This window comes from Lonchura striata, chromosome 16, assembly GCF_046129695.1.
Source record: "Lonchura striata isolate bLonStr1 chromosome 16, bLonStr1.mat, whole genome shotgun sequence".
In the NCBI taxonomy this organism is placed as follows: Eukaryota; Metazoa; Chordata; class Aves; order Passeriformes; family Estrildidae; genus Lonchura; species Lonchura striata.
The window spans coordinates 15,607,633-15,631,617 of record NC_134618.1 but is presented as its reverse complement, the minus strand read 5'-3'; the positions used below and the strand labels follow the sequence as shown (position 1 = coordinate 15,631,617).

At 43.4% G+C, this 23,985-nt stretch overlaps 1 protein-coding gene across 4 annotated transcripts in view; it reads left to right on the top strand.

The window, feature by feature from the left end:
- The first annotated feature begins 92 nt into the window (after window positions 1-92).
- The window catches only part of TOM1L2 (target of myb1 like 2 membrane trafficking protein), a 56,883-nt gene continuing 32,990 nt past the window's right edge, over window positions 93-23,985 (top strand). For all 4 annotated transcript variants that reach the window (XR_002467255.3, XM_021550018.3, XM_021550010.3 and 1 more), the window contains exons 1-4: window positions 93-199; window positions 19,345-19,429; window positions 20,371-20,449; window positions 22,046-22,195. Coding sequence is in view for 3 of the 4 variants with exons in the window: in XM_021550018.3 (XP_021405693.1) it covers window positions 148-199; window positions 19,345-19,429; window positions 20,371-20,449; window positions 22,046-22,195 (366 nt within the window). In the remaining variant the exon portion in view is untranslated. The remainder of the gene's footprint in view (window positions 200-19,344; window positions 19,430-20,370; window positions 20,450-22,045; window positions 22,196-23,985) is intronic.

Genomic DNA, 23,985 nt, shown 5'->3' with positions numbered 1-23,985 from the left:
TTTGCCGCGCGTCCTGGAGCTGTCCAATTGAACGCAGGGAGACGGGACGCGGCCGGCAGAGCGCGCTGTGGTTGGTGCGCGCGGCTGTCAGTCAGGGCGCGGTGCGGGAGGGGCGGGCGCTGGGCCGCTGTTTGTTGTCATCCCAAGATGGAGTTTCTGCTGGGGAACCCCTTCAGCACCCCGGTGGGGCAGAGCCTCGGTACGGCGGCCTGGGGAGCGCGGAGGGGCCCGGGGGAGCCCGTGGAGACAGCGGGGGCTTCGGCCAGCGGGCGGGGCTGGGGGCAGCGGGGCGTTCCGGGGGTCTGTGACGGGCTGTGGGGGCTCGGGGGGGTCTGTGGGGGGCTCTGGGGGTCTGTGAGGGGCTGGGGGGGTTGTGAGGGGCTGGGGGGGGGGTCTGTGAGGGGCTGGAGGGGGCTCTGTGGCTCTGTGGGGGGCTCTGTGGGGGTCTGTGAGGAGCTGTGGGGGCTCTGTGGCTCTGTGGGGGGCTCTGGGGGCCTGTGAGGGGCTGGGGGGGCTCTGGAGGTCTGTGAGGAGCTGTGGGAGCGGTGGGTGGAGAGTCCCTGAGAGCCCATGGGGGAAATCTGGGCTCGGTAAGGGGCTCTGGGGCTTAGTGGAGGTGTTTGGGTGTTATGGGGGGTCGGTGAGGGTTGATGGGGGTCTGGGGGTGGCCAGGCTGCTCTGGGGGCTCTCGGGGGTCTCTGGGGAGCAGGGATCTCAGGGCTGGTGGGGGCTTGGAAGGGCTGGAAGGTTTTTGCGTTTGGGGAGTGCTGGAGGCCTCAGTGCCGGACTCTGGGGTTAGTGGAGGGTATGGAGAGATCAGAGGAGGCCTGGGGAGCAGGCTGCTGTCCATGGGAAGAGACTGACTCCATGTCGAGATGGATGCAGGAAAGCTGTTGCATCCCCCAGCTCCTTTTCCTGAAGTTGAGTGCCTTCTTCCAGACCACCCCATCATTGATGCACTCTTTCCCAAAGTACTGAAACCTCCCTGTCCCTCTTAGTGGGCGAGGGGGTGATGTGGTTTAGAGACACAAATAAGTGCTCGTTTTTCAACCTGGAGGCTGAATTGTGGCTTTGGTAATGCATTGGTGCCATTAGCAGGTTATTCTGAGCCAGCTTTCACTGCGTGGCCACTCAAGGCCTCCCTGGGCTGCTGTGGCTGATCCCTCCCTCCCACAGACGTGTTCTTTCATGGCTACTCATGTTTTGCTCTGGGTTGCCATGGGGCAAAGAAGAGAAAGGAGAAAGCCTGGGCATCACTCATGCAGAGTTTGGTAACTCTGAGTTTTCACCTCAGCTGGGTGGGCTCTCAGTGCCTCCTGCTTTTCTCTGCTGGGCCCTGAAGAAATTGAAGCTGTCTGACATTGCAGGAGCAGGCTGGCTCAGGTTCCTGCAGTGCAGGAGGGCAGGCAGTCCCAAAGCCAAGGTGATGCTCAGTTGAGCACGCCTGCTGCGAGGGAAGGCTGGGAGAATTGGGATTGTTCAGCCTGGAGAAGAGAAGCCTTGGGGTGACCTAATTGTGGCCTTCCCATATCTGGAGGGAACCTGCAGGAAAGATGAAGAGAGAGGATCTGGAGTGACAGGGCAAGGGAGAATGGCTTCAAACTGGCAAGAGAGTAGGGGTAGATGGAATATTGGGAAGGAATCAAGAAATCCTTCCCTGTGAGGATGGGAAGGCCCTGGCACAGGTTTTCCAGAAAAGCTGTGTCTGCTCAGTGCCTGGGAGTGTTTCAGGCCAGGTTAGACAGGGCTTGGAGCACCCTGGGATAGTGGAAGGTGTCCCTGCTCGTGGCAGGGGTGGAATCAGATGATCTTTAATGTCCCTTCCCACCCAAACCATTCTGTGGTTCTATAACCCACAGCTGTGCATAGCCTAGCCTCTAGCTATTCTAAGTTGATTTATGGAATGATGGAAATCTTTGAAAATCATAGTGGAGAAAACTTTGCAGAGTATCAGCTCATGGCCTCAAAGCTCTTTTCTAGTCCTTTCCTCATCCCCATGTGCAGGGACACCCCCTGGTCGAGGTGTAAGGGCCTTGCATGGGTGAGTCTCACACTGTGCTTTGAGCATGGCTGGGCCCTCTTTGTCAGGCTATATGGAGCATATGTATAACTTGCTGTTTATCCTCAGCCATCTGGGCTGCTTATTTCTTCTGCTGAGGGAGAGAAGTGCGGGGAATCAGAGGAGAATAATGAGAACAACTCAAGAGAAAGGTGATTTTAGAGTGAATTTGTTTTGTTGTGTTTGGCCATCACAACAATACCCAAAAATACGTGTTGTAATACCTTCATAAACTACAGTCTGCTTTTGTCCCTATAAAATTTTAGAGTGAATTGGCTTTGTTGTGTTTGTTGTGTTGTGTCCTGGCAGCCCTGCCAGGCCTCTGCCATCAGCCTGGGGAGGGCAGGCAGCAATTTCTCCTCTCTTCATTGGCAGCTTCTTTTAGCATCAGTCAGTGGTTTGAATTGTTGGGGGGCAGGGAGGGAGGAGTAAAATCTGCTTTTTTAGCCTTCTGCCTGTTTAACTTCAGAGTGCAAAGGTTTTCACAGCTCTCACATCCCTTCGCTCGCTGAGCAAGCGGCCGCTGCCAACTTTGAGACTTTGAACACTGAACTGCTTCCATCAGATAAGGTTAGGTGTGCAGCTTCCCTTAATGCAAAATTCAGCTGCACTTTCACAATGTTTTTCTTTACTCCCAGGGGGAAGAGATAACTGCAGATTTTATTTTGGAAGACAAATTTTTCTGCTTCTCCTATCGCTGCCAGTTATCCCTTTCTGAGACAGCAGTAAAACAAAAGCATGCCTTGTTCTCAGACACTGCTATTTGCCCAGTGCTTCCACAGTTTGTTTTTCCAATGAGCTTGTGGAATATAATTTTCACTTATGCTTCTCTTCATTCTCTGAAAGAAATGGAATAATTTTGTATTTCTGTTTAAACATATTGTGTTGTACACAGTTGTGATGTTTTCAAGCAAGGCCTAACACTCACCATAAGGGAGAAGTGCAGAAAATCCTGTAGGTCCATCAGCACACCAAGAATGTGTGTTCTCTGCCAGGAAGTAGCAGAAGTTCACGAGAAGATTTAATTAGGGCTCTACAATATCTGCAGATAAATACCAGGTCTGTAAGAACAAAGATGTCAGAAAAGGTTTGAGGAGAGCTGAGAGAGGTAATACAAGGGATTTTCTCTTTTCTCCTCTTTATCTGGATAATGTCTGAAGTTAGGCAGGCTTTTTATGTTAACTCTTTTGCTTAATGTGGGAAAGTAATGCTAGGATGAGCTCAGAGGATTTGTAATAGAGATGGATAGAGTCTCCTGCATCTAAAGTGCCAGTTGAAATGGCAGCCAGGTTCCTCATGGCGGAAACTCACATGATTTTTAGACTGGCTTATATGGTACCCTCTATTTAATTCCCAGTGGTGACACAGCAGAAACAATATAAGCCACCACAATATAAGCCAATTATAAACCTCACCTAATTTTGCTATAATACTTTGATTGACCTGTGGACACTCAGCTGACCTTGTGTCTCCAACAAAGTCCTCTCCTGAGAAGAGTGGTTGGTTTTTGGTGGGGCTGTGTGGAAGGCAGGCAGCTGTACCTGAAGGATTTCTGAGCTCATAAAAAACATTTTAATTTCGTTTTGCTTTTTACCTGGAGGTTGCTGTGAAGGGAGCTTATAGCATCATTTTGTGTATAAACCAAAAATCTCACCCAGGGTTTTGCAGCAGAATCCGGTACTTCCCAAAGGTTTTGTGAGGTGTTTTTCAGAAGTTCTTTGTGAAGTCTAGAGGGTGAAATTGGGTGCCATGGATTTCATAGGCTGCCAAGTACATCGAGGTTGGCAAGATCCTTTGTGGCACTGGGTGCTGGCCCAGTTCTTACAACTGAACTGTTTATTTTTTCCACTCACCACTGTAAATACCATTTTGAACAATATCCTATCCAGTGAGGAGCAGAAGAGCAGGAAGATGTGTAGTAAAGCAGCTCTGACAGAGTGCTTGCTATGTGGAGAGGGATTGGCCTGGAGAAAAAGCTGCAATTTACAGTAGTGGGAATTTGCCTTGAGATTCACCATCCTGCCATAAATTGCTTTTTTTTATCTTTCTTTGTTCAGTGGAGCCATCTTTAAAGTGTCACCACTCAATTCAAGGTTATTAGAACAAATACCCTTGCTGCAGGTTAGAGAAAACATATTTGATGATGAAAGCTGATTGAATTACAAGAATGTGGAATGCTAGTGACTCTTTTTTGGCCAGGCTGCGTATTTGATAGTGGCCATATGGCTTCCACATGAATACACAGGGAAGCCTGGTTTAGGGTTTTTTTTTTGTTTGTTTTACTCGGGAGACATTGCAAAGGCTTCAGGAAAGTGCTTCTTTGTTTGAATCCAAACCAAACCTTGCTGCTGCCCCCTCATGCAGGTGCAGAGGGCTGACCTGGGGCGGTGAGGTGTGAAATGAGCTCCTCACAGGGTGCTGGACAGGGACATCAAGGTCAGTTTTGGTCAGGCTCTGGTCAGGGCTGTGTGTGCTGCTGAACTGAGCTCTTCTCGCTGCAGTCCCAAATCTGCCTGACCCAGAGCCAAAGACCTCTGGGGATGAAGTTCAGCAATTACGTGCAGCAAGAATTGAAAGTTAATTTTTAACACTGTAGTAGAAATGAAGTTGTCCTGTGTAGCTGGGAGTGGGGATCAGGTGCTGCTGGTTGACACCCCTGGTGCCTGTTGCTGAGAGGAAGTTTCAATGCACAGTGCTGGTCTGGGCACTTGGAGTCTGGTTTTGGAGGAGAAACAGTGTGGTGATTTAAGGAGGCTAAAAAAACAAGGTTTCAGCAAAAGATACAGAGGCACTTTATTGAAGCAACAGTGAGGCAGACAGCTTCTCAATTGATTTTTATCAAAGCACTTGCAGTTTCCATTCAAGGTTGTTAAATTGATAATATATATGGTGGATACAGGCTGTTTTCAGACCTGCTGTTTTGTTCCCCCCCCCCTTTTTTTTTTTTTTCCTTTTTTTTTTCCTTTTTAATGGGAAACTGCTTCAGGGGGTTTAAAACACCTTTTATTTTCCCTTCCACAAAAAGCACTTGAGCCCTTTCTTCAGGTTTCTTATATCTCTAAGATTTTTATGATTCTTAGAATAAAAACAGTTCCTAAATAAATGAGTTGATGACTACATGTAGGAACAGAGAAATGCATTAGAGCCAGCAGCCCATGGTAGTCCTGTGGGAGGCATTAATCCAGGCTTTCTTGTCCACAATTTCCCTAAGTTCCCTTCAGAGTAAACTTACTACTTAGCTGTGCTGTGAAACATTTTTTTAAATAGATAAGCCTTTCCCCAATGTTAGAAAGGAGTGTTTAAAGTGTACACCATAATCTTAGGATGTGGTCCACATAAAATATAATTTTTGCAGTGTGCTGTTGGGCTCTGAATCTTCCCACTCATCATTCATTGCCTTATAATGAAATAAAAAGTCCTTTGCATTTACCCACAGCCATGGAAGCATTGTCCCTTATTCTAAGGGAAGCTTTTCTCCATACAAGGTGGCAGTAACTTCTCTTGCTGTATCAAAAAGATGAATTTTGCCTTTTCATGCAGTGAAAAGGGCACAAGAAGTTCTCTCCTCAGAGTTGAAGTACTTTTCTAGGTACTCCTGTAGCTGGTCAGTTTTTAGAAATCCAGCCCCCCACTGCTCATTCAGAATTGTGCTTGTCATGCAAAAAGAGCCTGATAAAGTGCTTTTAGTTTTAAAAGATTATTTGGGTCTGTTTTCACTTCATGACAATGGATTATGTTGTAAGGAAAATCTCCATGAAATACAAAAATGGATATCTTTGCTCTTTAAAGGAGCAAATAAATACTGAGTCATGAATCTGGCAACTTGGAGAAACTATGTACACGTGTGAAGCTGGGTAATTAGTATAATGCCATTTAATACTGGGTTACTAAGACTGGATTTATTTTATAGGCACAAAAGCAGATTGTAGTTCATGAAGGTATTATAACATGTATTTTTGGGTAATGCTGTTTTATCTCTTTCAGCCTGGTATGCTTAAATGTATATTCCATATGCTTCTAATAGCCATCTATATGTGACAGTGAGGACAGCTTGTTCCCAGTTTGGTACTGCTCTGCTCATGAACTCAGCAGATTTTTTAGACTTCATATTTAAAATATGCATGCCTGAAAACCACAGAAAATCCCCACAAACCCTTCCAACTGATGTCATATTTCATCCAAAACAATTTTCCCCCAAAAAAATACTCTGTGTTTTCCTTAGTGAGGAACAGTTTTAAGGTAGACAGACTTTCCTATGATTTCATAAACTATGTTGAGTTTTTAATTAACAATTTTTGAAGGTGTTGAAGGCATTTGTGGCATTCTCAGTGACAGGGATCAGTGTAGGGACAACAACAGCTCTTGCAGAAGTTTTGGTAAGATAATCCTTGGCTGGGAAGGTGCTGCCTGATACCTGCAGGGCTGGGGCTCTTTGAGGTTGGCCTGGCAACCTTCCTCCTCATCTGGTGTTTCCTCCTTGACCAAAAGTAATTTCATCCTCTGTGTTTGGGTTTAAAATCTGTACAATGGGTAGGTGATAAGAGCATAAATGTTTGAAGAGCACAGGGAGAAAGGATGTTGTGGGAGCCCTGTGAAGTGAGGAAATGACCCAAAAACCCAGCCTGTGAAACAGCAATGAGTCTGCACACATAATCCAGAACTAGTTTTCCTCCTTCTCATTTGCATCTGCCTGGGGAATTCCTAGTTTTCTATGTAAAAGAAATTCGTTGCTGAGCATAAAAATCCTACCAAGGATAGATAAGCCTTATCTTCTGTATTTGTGTAGTTATTCTATTGATGATTCTGCCCGATCATTTCAGTTACTGCCAGTGGCAAAAGGCTCTTTTAAAATTGATGATTCTTCAGCACAAAAGGTACTGGTCTAAAAGCTTTGCTAGAGCTGGGTCTCTCTTCCCTTAGGAGCAGCTCCTTTCATGTTTTTATACAACCCAGGGAGACAAATCTTCCAGCTATAGGTAACATTTCCCACTGCTCAGGAAGGGGAGATGCAAATAAATCCAGCCAGTCTATTATTGGCAGCATTGTCTTTAAATTTAAATATACACTCCCTGGTTGTTCTCTACCTGCCAGAATTATAAGGTGGGCTCCACAACGCAGGAACTCATTTCAAAATCCAGGATTAAGGATGAAAAAAATCCATGCCCTGTCTGTGTTTGAGCAGTTCCTGGCATGGCTGTGTTTGGACTATTTACCCATGCTCTTGTATCTCTTTGTTCACAGCATTTGGCAGCTCAGTGTAGTCTCAGGGAGCATCAGGAGACTCAAAAATGGGGAGATGCTCAGAAGAAACCTGTTGAATAAGTTGGTTACCTTGTAACCTGCTTATTCCTTGAGAGTAGGGCAGCCTGTTCCCCAGCTGGACCTCGGAAAGCTTCTGGGTTAAATTAGTTTGGGAAGAAATTCCTTTTTCAAATTCAGATCAAAGAAAACATACACAAAGTGAAGGCACAGACTTGTGTTGTAAGCTGTTTAAACTGTGTTTCAATACCAAGAATTTTTCAGAGCATTGGTTTCATGTTTTTAAGGCAGGAAAGACTTTGTTTCATCCCAAATGTGGTCAGGAATGTCGAAGACATTAGCTTGAACATGTTGCATCCTCTTTATATCCTCTTTATTTTCATGGGACACATTTACTGCAAGAAATATGACTGGTTTCCTATTTAACCCAAATAGAAAAAAAAAAAAAAAAAAAAAAAAATCCCATTTTTTGCCTACCTTAATAAATGCAAGAAGTCCTTTTTAAAAATCTGGTATTTCCTGACTTTTTTTTTTAACTTTTATTTTGTCTCAGTTATAGCTTTCTGCATTTATTTTACCTTGCCTTTCCTTGCCCATAAACTACCTTGAACATATTAAATAAATTGCAAGCTTCAGCAGCTTTGCCAGCAAAATTTGGAAAGTTTTATGATAATCTGAGCCTACAGGTGAGAAATATTTCATAGCTTTGTTTTTTGAGACTAATAAATATATCTGTATATTAAATTGAAGCATTTTACTTAAGCTTTGGTGACCAAACACATACTGAAGTACAGATATTTTTTGCAAGGCTTTAATTAGTAGTTTTGTCCAAGAAGTCCTGCCCAAGGTTTGGACTGAAATGATCCAGAGATGAGATATTATGTTGTAGCTTTTCCTCCAAAACCTTGTTGATTGCAATCTGTTGGGCTCAACACTTTCCCCTCTTTTACATAAGTTGTTGAGGATCTTAATTCCTCAGTTTTCACCAAAAAGCTCTCTGATCAGTTAACAGAGTGTTAAGGAATTTCACCAGTTAATTGGTTCCTAATTAAAGGATTAGGAGAGAAAATATGCAATTTTTATTGGAATATTTAATCTGGAGTGAGTGTTGAAATCCATCTCCACACTGTGACCGGAGTTATTTCCTGAATTCTGTCTGGTATTTTCCTGAGCAGTTGTTGTGGGATATAGGTATGATAATAAGGTGATTAATAGTGGGATGTAGAGGTTGGGCTGGATGCAGCATGTATTTGGGTTTGTGTTACCCTGAGCTCACATTTAAGCTGTTGTAGTAAATAGCTTGGTTTTTTTCATTATCTTTGAGCTGCCCTTTCTCTACTGATTTTCAGTGGTTTTAATTAGAAGGGTATTTTGCTGAAAAGAGCGAACTCAGACCTTTGTGAAATTTTCTGCAAGTACAAATAATGGTAAATCTGAAATCACTTATTAGACAAGGAGTTGTTATGGCAACTATAAGATGGTTGGCTAATCAGAGAGTGAGATCAGTTTTTATTTACAAGTGTAATGAGCAATTAAGTTTGAGCAGCTGTCAGACTTGGAAAGTGATTAAAGTTCAGCAAACAACCCAAATGGGTCAGTGTTCAGTTCTGATGGTTTTCTGACACTGCAGCTTGATCATCTGTGGGTTTTACCTACTATAATTAAAACTGCCTTTTAAATCCCCATCCGTGCCAATGACTTGGCATAGCCAGTGAGTAGAAAAACCCCTTTTTCCTACCGGGTTCCTTAATGGGTATTGGCCTGGAGTCTTGCTGTGGGTAATGAGGTATTTCACGTGTAGCATTCCTTAAAGCAAAGCTCAGTTTGGATGTAGAATCATCTCCTGCCTGTGCTGATCACCAGGAAGGAGCTGGGGCGGTGCAGCCTGGCTCAGCTTTTGCACCTCTAAAGGCTCCCTTTCATTAGAGGCAGCATTATGCAGTTGTTGGTTGCTTAGGGAGCTGCTGCTAGGCTCAGAGGAAGGATGTGCATAGTGTGCATGAGCAATAAACCCAAAGGAAGTGGAGAAAGTTGTGATTCACCCAGAAACAGGAGGGAATGCCCAGGAGAGGCTGACCTTGGCTGGAGCTGCTCACAGTGGACAGGGAGGCTGCTCGTCCTCGTGGCTTTCCCAAGCATGAGGAGCTGGTTCTCTGCAGATTCCAAAAGGCTGCATGTGTTCACACTGGGAAGGTTATCCTCCCATCCATACTTAGGGCAGGCTGCTCATCCTCGTGGCTTTCCCAAGCATGAGGAGCTGGTTCTCTGCAGATTCCAAAAGGCTGCATGTGTTCACACTGGGAAGGTTATCCTCCCATCCATACTTTGCACCAGATCAGTCTATCTCATTGCTGGGGTTTGCTTCCCTGTTGCACGTGTTAAATAAGCCAAACTGTTTGTAAGCCTTGCTCAAAATTTGTGTTCTAGTTAGAATTTTAACTGTCCAAAACTGTTAAACCAGTAGAGTTATTTTCCAAAATTACGCTGCAGTCCCCTGATACATTTTCATTTTTATTAATTTTGCCACACTAATGGTATGATGTAATAAAAGCAATTGCAGTGGAACTTGAAACGGGTTGGGACAGCTCCTGACCTGAAGAATTTACAAAATTGTGTGCCTAGATAGCACAAGCTGGTGGATGAGGACTTAAGGGGAAATTAAAATGACAGTCTCAGAAATAGGCATTTGCATACTTGACCTAAACTTCTGGTATTTACATTTTCTATTTATCAGTCTTTTTCAGGCTTATCTACAGCAGTGGCACATGAGAAAACAGGGCTGTAAAAATGGAACAGAATTTTTAGTAGGGTTATTAGAGACCAAGAAATCCACATTTCTCAGCCCCCAAGATGGGATTGCACATACGTATCTTGTTATTGCTGTTGCCTGATTTGCACTCGGGTTTCCTGAGGAGATTGCTTGGGAGTGTTTATCTGCTAAGCTTCTGCAGGCATAGCAAGCAGAATGGGCAGCTGGCAGTGGAGCCTTTCAGTCACCACAGCATTGGCAAAAGCAATTCCTGTCACCTCGTGGAAGAGGAGCCAGCTTTTCCCTCCTTGCGTGGTGAAAACACAGAGTACTCCAGATACTGATCCTCAAGCTGTGGAGATTTTGGAGAACTGGGATGGGGTTAGAGCTTGCTGCCTCTTGCACAGGCCTGCTGTTGTTCTGTAGAGCAGTGCAAGGGAAGGCTGAAAAACTGAAATGCAAACTGAGGCTTTCACACAAGAAAATACAACCCATCAACTCTCAAAAGCTGCAGACTCATCTGTCTAGGTCACTCTACATGTGGGATAATTGTAGTTTTCCAGAGGATGCAGCTCTCACCTTCCTAGTTGTAGGAGAGCTGGGGTGGGAACATCCACTTGGAATAGTTACTGCAAGAGTTGTTGCATTTCACTTCTAACACATTTTAATTATCACATGTGAACATTTGCTTAAAAATTCCGTGTAGCATGCTTCAGCAAAGCAGTAAACCTGTTCTTGTAACTGCCTTCTTGTAGGAATGAGTGATTTTACCTATTTTTTCCCTCACTCAATAGTATTTTCAGTTTATTTTAAGCATGTTAAAATGTGGGCAACTGATTTTAGGAGTAACCTGTAAAAAATAATACAAATAATTCTAATGTAGGAGCGTGATGATTCTTTCTGCCTTGTAGTTTGTTTGCAGCAAACATGTTTCAAGTGAGCAGGTGGGAGGGGGATTTTGAAAAATATGGGGATGGATTTTTAGAGTTTGCAGCTGACATGGATTAAAAATTCTTAAAACATTCCATCCATGAAAGGCAATTAGTTTTGTTTTATGAATATGAAAAGCACGTAGCTTGTAAGTACTGGAGTGAAGTCCCAAGTGAGTTATTAGAACTTGCTTTACTCATGTAGTACAAAATTGGCCATCAAGAGCTGATAGATTTCAAATATAGCTCACTGACACACTGATCATCCATAACTTTTCATAAAGTCATTTTTTTGGGTTCACCTGTAATTACTGGATGCTGTTGAAGTCCTGAATGGGGCAGATAGTCACACATCAGGACACCTCCTTACTCTTGATGCTGATTACAGCATGTTGTGCTGCTGGGAGATGGAATTGTGATACCTCTCAGCCTGCTTTTCCTACTTTCAGCTGCCCCATTCTCTGAGATTGATAAGTTAAGGCTAATAAAATGAATGGAGTCTGCTTTTTTTTAGCAGGTTTTTTTTGGCATTAGGAAAAATTAATGTAGTCATTGGTTTTTGATTGGGGTTGTCTGTATGAGTAGTTCTCAGCTACTGATGGGTGTTTTGAAAATGATTTTTTTTTCAACTTCTTTGATTGTTTTTTGGAGGTTTTTTTGGAGAGACAAAACTGTTAGAAAATTTGATAATTGTAGTGTTAATCAACTCAACAGATGTTATTCACCCAGTATGTCAGTGCTTTAATATCTGAGATTCTCAGTTAAGGAACTGGTAGCCCAAGTTAAGGAATGAGGTAGCCCCTCCAACCATCCAAATTCCACGGAGAAACTAAAACAGAACGAAAACTCTTTGGCAAGTGGTGGGCTACAATGTAAGTTCTGGTTATGGAAATGACTAACTGTTGATGATCTTGTTATAGAACACTGGCTGCTGGACAGTGTTCAAAGGAGGAGGAGATTTGGGTACCCATCCTGATGCATTGACCTGTTAAAACAACACCGTGCTGTTAAATTCTCCCACACAGAATTGTACGGACACGTTGCAGCAGTCGCAGTTAAATTTAGAAAAGGCAAATCTGAAGGAGACCATTTCATCACCCAGGAGATTTTAATTTATGCTTTCATGCCTCTCATCCAGAGAAGAAAGATGGACACTCAGAGTGGGATGATATTAAAGCTGGAAGTGTTGCCTAATAGATCACAAATGTCTGTGAAGTGGCAAGTCATCATCCCCCCAACACAACGGGACGAGGGGACACCGTCACGAGATGTGACATGTCATAAAGGATCATTGATTTGTTGCTCCCCTACTGTAAATCAAACATCTCCATTCAAATCCATTAAAATCCATTAATACAGGGTGCAGATTTTAAAACTGCTTTGACGTTTCTGATTGAAGGCTTGGGCGTATCGATTCCTGACGTGAGCAGGACCCTGTTTGTCAATCAGAAAGTAGCACCATCATCTGAAAATCGTGGGTTGGCAGCGAGGTGGGAATCTACCCAAGGTCACTGCTAAAAGAGATGAGGAAACGTGCAGTGAAGGCTGAATTTTGGGGAAAAGTGCCTGTGAATCATGCAAATGGCTTGATGAGCTGGGAGCTGCTTGTGTATGACCTCGCTGTGAAGGACGGCTATTTACAGTACATGGGTCAACATGTGAGCTCTGATGAGTGTCAGGGCATGGGAGGAAGGTGGCTTTCTGTGCTTTGTTTCTAAAGCTGTGTAGAATGGAGAAGTCAGATAGATTTCACTGTGTTTTAAAGAAGCAGTAGTGTCTCTCTGCCATCTGTTTTGGAAGAGAGCAACTCACATACACGTGTCATTCAGCGGAGTTTGCTGTCAGCAGCAACAATTTCTGCTGATGGGGGAACTTCAGGGAGAAGATTCATAACAAAAGTCTTTATTGTATAGAAACACACCGTTCTGCTTGGGATCCAGCTTCCAAATGCTTTTAAGGACTGTGACTAAACTACCATTTATGCCTGAGGTGAGAGACATATGAGTACAGAAGCTGCCTGGACCAGGTTGTCCTGCCAGGCCTTTTTTGTGCAACACAATTGCAGCTGGGAAGGTCTGACTGGTTTTACACCCTGCAAACGTATCAAGACCTTTGAGATGAGATAAACTAAGTGAGCCATGCTGATACGCTGCCTTGCCTGCTCTGATATTATTTTAAGGCTTTCTGTTTTGGTTTTCTTTTTGTTCAGGTGAAGCTCTGATCTGAGTATGAAAGAAAAGTCTTCTTTATTGTACAGCTGTTAATATTTATTTAATATGTATTAGTACATTCACCTTGTTCTGCTTCTGAAACTGCAGTGCAGCTATGCTCAGTTAATCACCTGGAGTTTCCTGCACCTGAGAGGCTGAATTTGTGGGTGATGCTTTTTTCTGCAGCATATCTAAATCACGAGAATGTTGTAGCATGACTGTGAGTACCATGAGGTCCTTAAAAAGGCACAGTAATTACATACTATATATTCATGGTTGCAGGTACGTGTGATCTGGAAAGCAGGTTGGAGGAAGTTTGCATTTGGGTGGCACCTTCAAAAAGAAGAAAACCTGAAAGTTAATTGGAGAAAATGACAGTTCCCAGTTTACTGCTGTGCCTTCCAACAGCACTTGAGCTAAATACTCTTTAGAATTGCACATGTGCATGTCCGCAGTGTCTCTTTATTTTATTTTAACATAGACTCTGCAGCCATTACCAACTATTCATTTATTCAGCACCAGAAACTTTGGCAAAACAATGAATGGAAGATAAATTATTTGATCCCAAAGAGTTTTAGTGTGAACATAGCTAAAAACCAAGTGAAAAATCACAGTGGTCATGACAAGTGGATGGCCGGTGCTGCAGCAGTCCGACCCAAATCGCATTTTCTGTAGTGCTTTGCCGTTCAGATTGAGCCCGTTTGTTCTAGCTGACTGGCTTTTTCCTTGGAAGTGTGAAGCTCAGCATTTTCAGAGCAGTGTGAAATAAGGAATGTAGAAAAAGGACTTGGAGCAGTGAGGTGGCTAATTGAAAAATGCTCTTGGAGCGGTGCGCTCTAACAAAGGAGCTGGCAGGGTTTTATGAGTAAGTCACTCCAGAGCTGAGTTTTGATCTTGAATTTTGAATGAGTCACATTTATATTTTAATAGGAGCGTTTTGATAAAAAGGAACAATCCTCCTGTTGGTTACCATAATGTCTAAGTGGCCGTGACTGTCTTTTTAAAAGCAAATATAGAGAAACAAGAATAGACTGTTGGGTCCAGGAGTATCCAAGTGTGTTATTTGAGTGTGTCTCTTGTCTCCCAAGTGAGATGCCTTGAACTCAGCAGCTTTGTGAATGCTGGAGGTCTTTGGTCTTATCTTCATTTTGCTTGGACAGCTGAAATATGTTTCCATGGCCTCTGTATGGTCTTTCCTTGGATCTTATTGATGGTGCTGTGGGGGTCATTGATGATTGAATCCAAGAGAGACAGCTGCAGTCACAAAATGTAATGGTGCTTTGAAGTGTAAAACAGTTCTGTAGGCTACAGCTCAGAGATGTCATTGTCCCGTTCATTTGAGCAATCTTGTCTGGTTTGCATTGCCTTGCAAAACTCTTGCTATTTTCCTGAAAGCCCAGTCTGTAAAAGCATTTTGCTTTTACCCTCAGCTGATGCCCCTCGCTTCTGAGAGAGCATTGAAGGGAGGGGAACCAGCAGGATGGGAGCAAAAACCTGCTGATGCTGTGGTTCCTTCTGATCCCTGTTATGCAGAGTGAAATACAACATATCTGACTGTTTGATTTGCTAATATCAGTGGTGGAGCACAGCTGGTAGGCAGGTGGACTGTTAAGAGACAAGACGAAGATCTAAGATCTGCAATCTTATGAACGTGCAAGCAAAAAAGAAAGAGTAACCACAATTCCTAAGATGTTTTATGCTATTTGAACACCGAACACTGTTGGAGGGAAGGGGACTTGGAGCTTTCTTGGTTTTGGATCTTTCTAACACAGTGCACTGGTGTGCATGTTTCTTGCATAAATAGAAGATGATTTTGTGTGTGTAGTTCATCCCAAATGTATGAATTGAGTCTCTGAAGGAACATCTGGAGAAGACCCAAGAGAGAAAACTGTGAGTTTTCTGAACATAAAGATCTGTTCATTCATGAGATTCTGATATTCAAACAGAAAACTGCAGTTGTGTCCTTTCCATTTAATGTTATTTCTAGCAAGTGCCACATTTAACTTTCCCTTTTGCCTTTTATCCCAAGATCATTCTACAGCACTGTAAAGACTGGTACTTATAGATGGACTTTTGGAGAGATTTTTACCCTGGTGCTGTCATAATTCGGGCTGGAATAGCTGCTCTCAGTTCTTCCAGCAGTCAGAATTCCAATCTCAGCTCTACAAACATGCACATGGAGCAGTGGTATGGATTGAAGAGAGCAGAGAAGAGCTTTTTGAGGATAACCAGTGTTAGTGTTTCTCTGTGAGCCCACTTTTGACCTGATTTCAAAAGATGGGTGATAAAAGTTGTTTTGTTTTCTTCCTGCATTTAGAAGCTAATTCCTGCCCTGTGTAACCTGTTTGTTACGTGGTGATTGTACAGGAATTTCTAACCTGGTTTCCTTATGGTGACACCTCAGGTCAGAACAGGTTGTTTGGGCAGAGGCTTGGCTGGGGGTGTGTGCACCGAGACTCTTTGTACTGGGAACTTTAGACTGCTGAACCCTCTGAGTGCTGTAAAGGATACAGGATTTCAGCATGAGTAGGGAAATGCTGATATTGCCGTTTGGCAGAGCGTGGAAACGCGGCCACAAGAGTTGGATCTCAGAGGGAAGGTGTGAATGAAGAAAATAGCACCGTTTTTTCTCCTTTTCCTCACAGACTACAGATAAGCTGATGCTGCGTGTGCATATGCAGTGCCCAAGGTCTGCTGTGTGTCAGGCATGGAGTGCCAGATTGTCTTTCTTCCTACCAGAACATTTATGCTTTAATTTGGGACACGTGGTGGGAACTGATAGCATCTTGTTTCAGAGAGAGACTTTCTGATAATCTCACTGGTGGTATCGTGTCTCTGTGTGAGACACAAACCCGGCATTATCCCAGCACTCAGAGCTGTGCAAGGAGCCCTTGGCACCAGGCTGGGAGCTGCCAGCCCTTCTGTGATGCAATGAAACTATACCATAAATTCTTCAGGGCAAACTCCTCCTCATCACCTTCCCTCTTAACATTTCTTATTGCACCCTGGAATCTTTTGGTCACATTCCAGAGTTCATGTGTGAATGAGCTGGTGCCTTTTAATGGTTGTGAAAGAGGTTGAGGAACTGATTAACTTTTTAAAGGGGATTTGCATGATTTGTGTGCCATTCCTTTGCTGTTCTGTGTTAGTTTCCAAAATCTGTTTAATCTTGTCAGCCATGTCTGGGTGCTATTTGAGGAGGAGCCTTCCAAAACGTCCATGAAATACTGGACAGATTATTGAACATTTTTAATTTCCTGCATTTTGGCTATGTTGGGTACGGATTCTCCTACAGCTGAGTGCAGGCAGAGCTGCTTCACTAGAAATCCAGAACTCCAACCTGCTGTGTTTTGGCTCTAGAAGAGCTCTGCAGGCTCTCAGTTTGTCACAGCACAATACTGCTCTTCAGACAAATCCCACCCAAACCTTCTCTGCAGCCAGTGAGCTCCTTTGTACAGCTGAGAGAGCTCTGCAGCAGCAAATCTGGGTCACACACCCTACAAAGGACACACAACTCCAGATGACAAGTGCTCGTGTGCTCTCTTGCTGAAGAAGAGACTAAAATTAGCTTCTGACTCTTACTCGAATTAAAAATTACCCAAGGGGAAAAGAACTAATTCTCAAGAAGACAACTGTTATGTCTTAAACCCACGCAGTCTCAGCTGTGTATGCAGAAATGCAAAAATAAAAAGGTAGTAATCAAATTTTTTGGGAGAAAGGGGATTTTGTTTTCCTTGGAGTATCTCAAAAAGGGAATATGACCAAGGTTATCAGGGACCACAGTTGAGCATTCTAGTGCTAACCTCTCTAACAGTGCTGCAGCAGCATCTCTTTACTCTGCTATCTTCAAAATATCAGCTTTTTTTACCTATGGAGTGCTGCCATATCCACATTTTGTCAAAATAAACCTTAAATCCATGGGTTTTACAAGACCAGTGAGTGAATTGGCTGCCAGCACAACTTTGTGTAGGATCAGCATTTTCCAAAATCATATAAAAAGTGATTATAGCAGACCAGAGAGACTGAACATTGCTAAGTTGCTGCCTGATGCCAAATACTGTCAAGAACACACAAATTTGTTAATATAGTTTAAGATTAAGGAAACAAATGATGTGCCCAGCTTAAGGAATACTCTCTATTTAAGGCACAATCTCTTATTTTGGAGCATTTGGCTTGTAAATCCTTTGCAGCTCTGGGGATCACCTTCTCTAGCAGATCAGATGTAGTGATGGGGTTTTTTTATCTCTGAGTGTTAAGGGTTTTTTTCTAATGTTGAATAAAATGTTTTCTTAAGCGATAAGGACTATATGGTGGTGAAGGCAGATCACGTTCTGTAGCAATAAAACCTTATGTAGACTGTAAGAACACAAAGCAACTAACAGAAGTGATTCTTAAAGTAGCTTTGCACAAAGATAAATTCCTGTATCCTAGAAAACATTAAATAGCTCTGCCTGCACTGTAAATGCAGTAAATTAAAAATACTCAGTAACCTGTCCAGTATTTATTGGACATTATGGAAGCTGTGTAGCTCTCAAGCATAAAGAATTTTCATTGACCAAAGTGAACTTTACCATGAGGGGATGATGGCTGTAAAAGATCCAGCTGGGAGATTTTCAGCCTTCATTCCCTCCCCAAAGGGTACACTGCAGTGCTGCTTCTCAGAATGAGAAGTGAGGTCTGTAAAAAATATTTTCCTGTTCCATAATCTCCTTTTCCATGATGTCCTCTCCCTTCTGTTCAGCTCTCCCTTCTGGGGTTTTGCATAGCTGTCTGGTTTGTCTCAAACTTCTGTAATTGCTGTCCTTGGTGGAGCTGCTTTAACCATGATTTTGGTGTAGATAAGTCACTGAAACTTCAATTACCCAGGCACAGTCTTTCTCCAAATAATGTCCCATAATTATGGCCTGTAGGCATCTGTATCCTCAGTCACAGTGATGGAAATATTAATAGGGAAAAAGCACTATTGGTAAACAAAAGGAGATGTGTGAAGTTCTTGGAGCCTGGTCTTTCTAAACAAAATCTGCCTTGTCCTGGGGTACAGATTTGGGTTAGATGTGGACAGAAGGATAGTTGGAGAAGATGGTACCTCTGGTTTTGTTTCTGCTTTGAAATGTTTAGAAGTGGGTTTGGTTACCCTCTTTACCTTCCACCATTGGATGCCAGGGATCTGTAGAAAAACCCAGAGTAATTTAGAGAAGGTCATGCTTGGCTCAAAGGTCTCCTTTTTAGATCTTTCTAGTGACAGGCTTTACATTCAACTTGACATCATTCCTGACTGTGGGTCGCAGATAGGATTTGAATGCTGCAAGTGAGGAGTGTGAAAAATTCCAGGGATGTTCCAGGCACTGCTAGACAGAACTATATTGATTTAGGAGGAAATCCCAAGGAGGAAATAGTTCTTGTCAACTGATTACTACAAGTTATGGTTATTCTACTCCTGCAGACATCTATAAATTAAACTGCCAACAGTTGGCATCTGCCACTGTCACAGTGCTATAGGTCATTCTTCCCCGGGAATTGAGTGATGCCAGAGTGACTTAACCTGCCACACAAATAGTGAGGGAAGATTTGGGAGGAAGGCAGAGCTTGGGAGGTGTGTACAGAGCCCCAGCATGGAGAGGGACATAGCACAGGACAGGTGTCGTGATATAATGACCTGAACTGTTATGTACCAAATGTTTTCACGTGCTGGTGGGTCTTTTCATGCTGAAATTCCTTGAATTCTGTCTCCACTTTGCTGTTTTTCCTCCCTCGATTCATGTGGAGGTATTATCTGCTGAAACAGGGAGGAGGTCATGCTGGTTTGGGGGATATTTTCCTAGCTCATAACTTGCCAGCAGTGCAGCATCTGAAGAGTTTAAATTGGAATTAGCTGACATTTTCCTACTCTCCCTGGAATTCAGGAGTCTTTGAAGAACAGCCCATCTATGTGGGCTGGAGGGATAATTGATTCTGTCTGGAAACCTCTATGCTGATCCCTAAAACCAGGATGGAAGGATTGACATTGTTTACTGCCAGCAGGGATTTGTTTTTTTCTGTCTGTTACTGAATAGTTTCAGCTCAGAGTAACTGAAGATGGATTGAGGTATAGACCTAATCAGGAAGATGTGAAAAGATTTATTTTTCTTTACTTTACAGAAAAGGCCACAGATGGCTCTTTGCAGAGTGAAGACTGGACACTTAACATGGAGATCTGTGACATTATCAACGAGACAGAAGAAGGGTATGTGCTACTTCAGCAGACTTGGAAAGGTCCCTGAACACAATCTTCCTCTAGTTGTACTCAGCACGTGAGGAGATGCAGCGAGGCTGGGGGCAGATGCTTATGGTTTGAATGCAGTTTGCAGATCAGTTGCTTGGTTTTCCTGCTCCTTAGACCTCTCCTGCTCTCACAAAATACTGTATGATGCACCACCTGTAGGATTCAGGACAAGAAGAAATGGCTTCAAGTTGTGCCAGGAGAGCAACTTACTTAGATGACATATTAGAAAAAAATTCTTCACTGAAAGGGTGGTCAGGCTCTGGGTCAGGCTGCCCAGGGAAGTGGTGGAACCACCATTCTTGGAAGCATTCAAAAAACACATGGATGTGGCATTTTGGGACATAGTACAGTGGTGGCCTTAGTGCTGAGCTAATGATTGGACTCAATGATCTAAGAAGGCTTTTCCAAGCCAAATGATTCTGTGATACTTTCTGTGGTCAGTCTCTGCTTGGGAGGGTTGGCATGAAAAAATTTTTGGAGAGGGTGCCACCTTTGTTTTTCATCAGGTGTACCTCTTTGCAATGCCTTTAATTTCAGCTCTTTGTGTAGATAGCATTTCTGACACACCTCCAGCACCAGAAAGCTTTGCTGTTTGCAGTCTGCAGGAGAACTGATCACTGCTCTTATTCCCTGGGCTTGTCAGAGTGGCTGTCAGTCTTCCCTGCCTAATCAACAGCCTGAATTTTTGGAGACTTGTGGCATTCTTCCAGTCTTGACTTCTATGGTACCTTGTCTCCTCACCTATTTCTCCATAACCCTGATTTGGTTGTAGTCAGATGATCTGAAGTTAACCCATGTGCTTATGTCCAGCTGAAAACGACAAAGGATTCATTTTCCCACAGTTTATGGGATGTGAAAAGCCTGTCTGAGCCGTCTGTTAAAATGGTGTGTTTCTCCTTCAGGCCCAAGGATGCCATTCGAGCACTGAAGAAGAGGCTGAATGGAAACAAAAATTACAGAGAGGTCATGCTGGCGCTGACGGTGAGTGGGGGCAGGCTGGAATGCCTCAAAGGGCAGAACCCTTTTGTCATTTTCCTCTTCCTGGCACTCTCTTGAATGTACACACTATTTCCTTTAACAGCCACTGCTCTGCCCTTTTCTTCTCTCCAATTGCCTCCTCACTTCCTTGGGGAGAGCTGCTGGAAGCTTTGCATAGTGGTTTTCTGACTCAATTGATTTCTGCTTCTTTTTGTGGCTCTTATTCATCCCAAGGACTGACTGAGGAAAATTAAAGTGGCTCAAATGGATCTGTTACTCTTTGAGGTTTTCCTTTCTACTCTCATTTCCCTGTGTCCAACCATTCCTCCACTCCAAGGCAACAGCTGTGGGCATATCTGCAAGTGAGGATGATGAACTTGCCATATTTTCAGCTTCACAAGTAGCTGATGCACAATTTCCCTTGTGAATGAATCTCTGTAGGAGACAACGCATTAATTTATGCTGATCTAATTTCACTCAATAAAGTGTGAATTATATTCTGTGCATTTAGACAGCACTGCTAAGGTGTGGGATAATTTAGCAGTGACCTTTCCTGCTGATGGCTTTAGCTGGAGGTTTCCTGGGTAGTGCAGCCCTCCTGAGTGGGGTGCTGGGCTGGCTGTGGCAGTAACTGGATCGAGTTATCCTGCTGTGGGGAGGTGATCTGCATATGATTCTTTCACAGAGCTCTTGTTGCATCTCCCTGCCGAGGCGTAACCGTACTTTCTGTCTTCTTGCCATTTCCTATCCTGGATTGTCATTTTGACAGATTACCAAAGACCAAACCATGAGATTATCCATTGTGCAGGAAAGAGCAAAATCCATCAGGAATGAGCTCGTGTCATCATGGCTGATGAAAGTAGCTGAAGGAGGAGAGTAATTACAGATTCCTCGGTACAGAGTCGCAGTGGTTATTAGGCATGGCTGTAAGGAGAAGTGACGCGTTGGATTTATCTCCATGCTAATCATGTTCTTCAGAGAGAAATCAACAGCTGTTCTTCCATGGCAGTTGAATGGCAAGTGGAAGGTGCCTCCAGCTAGGTTGCAGGGGGAAAATGTGTCAAAGTATAACCTGTCAGAGCATTCACAGGGGAGTGTTTTGAATGAGTGAAGATCATTCACCTGAATTCCCAACTCTAAAACATGGCTTATCGCTCGGAGCAACTGGGTCCAGCTGTGTTCCAGGCACATAGAAAATGGTGGAGTGGCACAGCACGATAATATCTCACTGTGACAGGATGTCCTCTGTCTTACCTGCTCCTGATGTGCTGCTGGATATGTGGCTGTTCAGCTGCACTGGCTGGAAAGTTCTGCTTTGAAGATGAAGAAACTTTCTATTTCTTTACCTTGAAAACAGGAAAGGTGGATCACAAAAATGCCCAATATGTTAACAGTGGGTGAGGTACAGCTGAATGTGTGTGTAGAGAAGTTTTTTTGCAAAACTGGGGAAGAAGAGAAGTAGTAAGAGTATAAGTGTAATCTCCCTTCTATCTTCTCACCCTCCTATCAAAAAATCTAAAATAAATTTAAAAATCTGGTGCCGTGTGTACGATCAAGCTTTGCTCCAGCAATGAATGTTGGGTTTTCTTGTGTGTGTAGGTGTTGGAGACCTGTGTGAAGAACTGTGGCCATCGCTTCCATGTCTTGGTGGCAAACCGTGACTTCATCGATGGAGTTCTGGTGAAAATCATCTCACCCAAGAACAACCCCCCCACTATAGTACAGGATAAAGTCCTAGCACTGATTCAGGTACACAGCTTGTCTCTGCTTCCATATGTTGCTGCCTGAAATAAGGACTGTCTGCTTTGATGCTACGCATCACTAAACATGCTGTCATCGTTAAAAATGTGGCAAGTTTTTTATATATATACTCAAACAATATATCCAGATTGATGGGAAAAAGCAGACATGAACACACATAGATATTTTATCCAGGGAGAGCTGTCTGGATTCTAGTTAGAGAGGTACCAAGCTAAAACAGGAGGATTTAATACAAGGTAAATGGATGCTTTTGCAATTTAACAGTCATATCTAGAAGCTGGAGATTTGCCTCGGTGATGAGCTTGTCATCTGAGGCCAGGAGATTTCAGAGGATTGTGCTTTTGGTGTCAGCTGCAGAACATTTGCCTTTGTGTGTCTGTTTCCCTGACTGGAAAATGGAGCTGTTTCCCTCCATTTGAAAGCATTCTGCATTCCTTTCAAAGATGGTTATAGAAGAGTAAATGACCAGATAGGAATTAAAATGGTTTTGGTGTCTTTTCTGTGGTTATTGTGCAGTAAAAGCACACTGTCAGATCCTTGCCTGCAGTGGGAAGTTCAGACATGGGCCTGTCTGCCACTTCTCTTTCTGTGCAGCACAACAATAAACAGCCGTGTTAATTCCACAAACCATTAGCCACACATGAGGAAACATTGGTGCCTGCCTGGAGGAAATCTGACAATTATAGGAAGCTTTATCACTAAGCTTCCACAGGCTACTGCATACACCAGAGACTAAAAGACACTGCGTATTTAAAATGATATAAACCTGCTGCAGTGTTCCTTGTGGGGAGGTATTTACAAATGCACAGCATCATTTGCCAGATATACTTCTGATTTTTATGGCAAAGCATGCACTTGGATTTCTGCTGCTTTATTTCTTATTTGGATACAGGGATAGGGCATCCTTAGAGCATGACAATGTAAATAAGTGATTTTTGAACAGGAAATAAGTAGGGTGGTGGAATTAGTGGGCATTGTGTTGGGGTCAGTGGGAGTCTCTTTATTTCTGGTATATGATTTTGTGGCTTTAAAAAAATAGCACAAAATTAATGAAATTTTTAAAAGCAATTCTTGTGCATCTGACTGAGCCCTCAGGTTTCTGCCTGCTTTGGTGGGAGAGCGGATGCATGCAGTGACCAAGAGATGAGGTTAAAAACTGTCCCATAAAGACAAACTGGGTGTGTTTCTATGTTGTTTTACGGAATGTTGGTTTTGCTGGGCTCTGGGCTTAAATGGATTCCCAATCATGAATGCAGCTAAGATGGGAGTGTTTGTAACATAATCAGAAAGCCACAGTCATTGCCTCAGTGTATTAAACAGAGCTTTATCTGAGGAGACTTAGTGCAGTAGAGCTAAAAGCCTCACTCTGGGTACTAAATGCCTTTTGATATAAAAAGCCTGAAAATTATGAAGGTTGCCTGTGGGTGGGTTCGTGTCTCTTTAGCTGGAGGTGGTAGGGGACTTTGTTTTCCAGATTGCCTGACAAGTTTGGAAGAGTGATGGCAGTCACTCATCCCAGGTGCCCTATGGACACACACCCCCAGAATACCCCATGACAGCTTCACTCAGCTTAGGCTGTGCTCTGTAGAGCTCCCTGGGGTTGGAGTTAACCCCATCCCAGAGGGCTGATCTCAACTTTGCCCCACCAACATTATTGTATTTATCCCTTTCTATTTTTCAATTGGAGAATTAATAAGAACGGAAATGAGGATTAATAGCCCAGACTTGGAAGAGAACTATACAAAGAGCACACGTCTTCAGGCACACAGCTGTGAAAT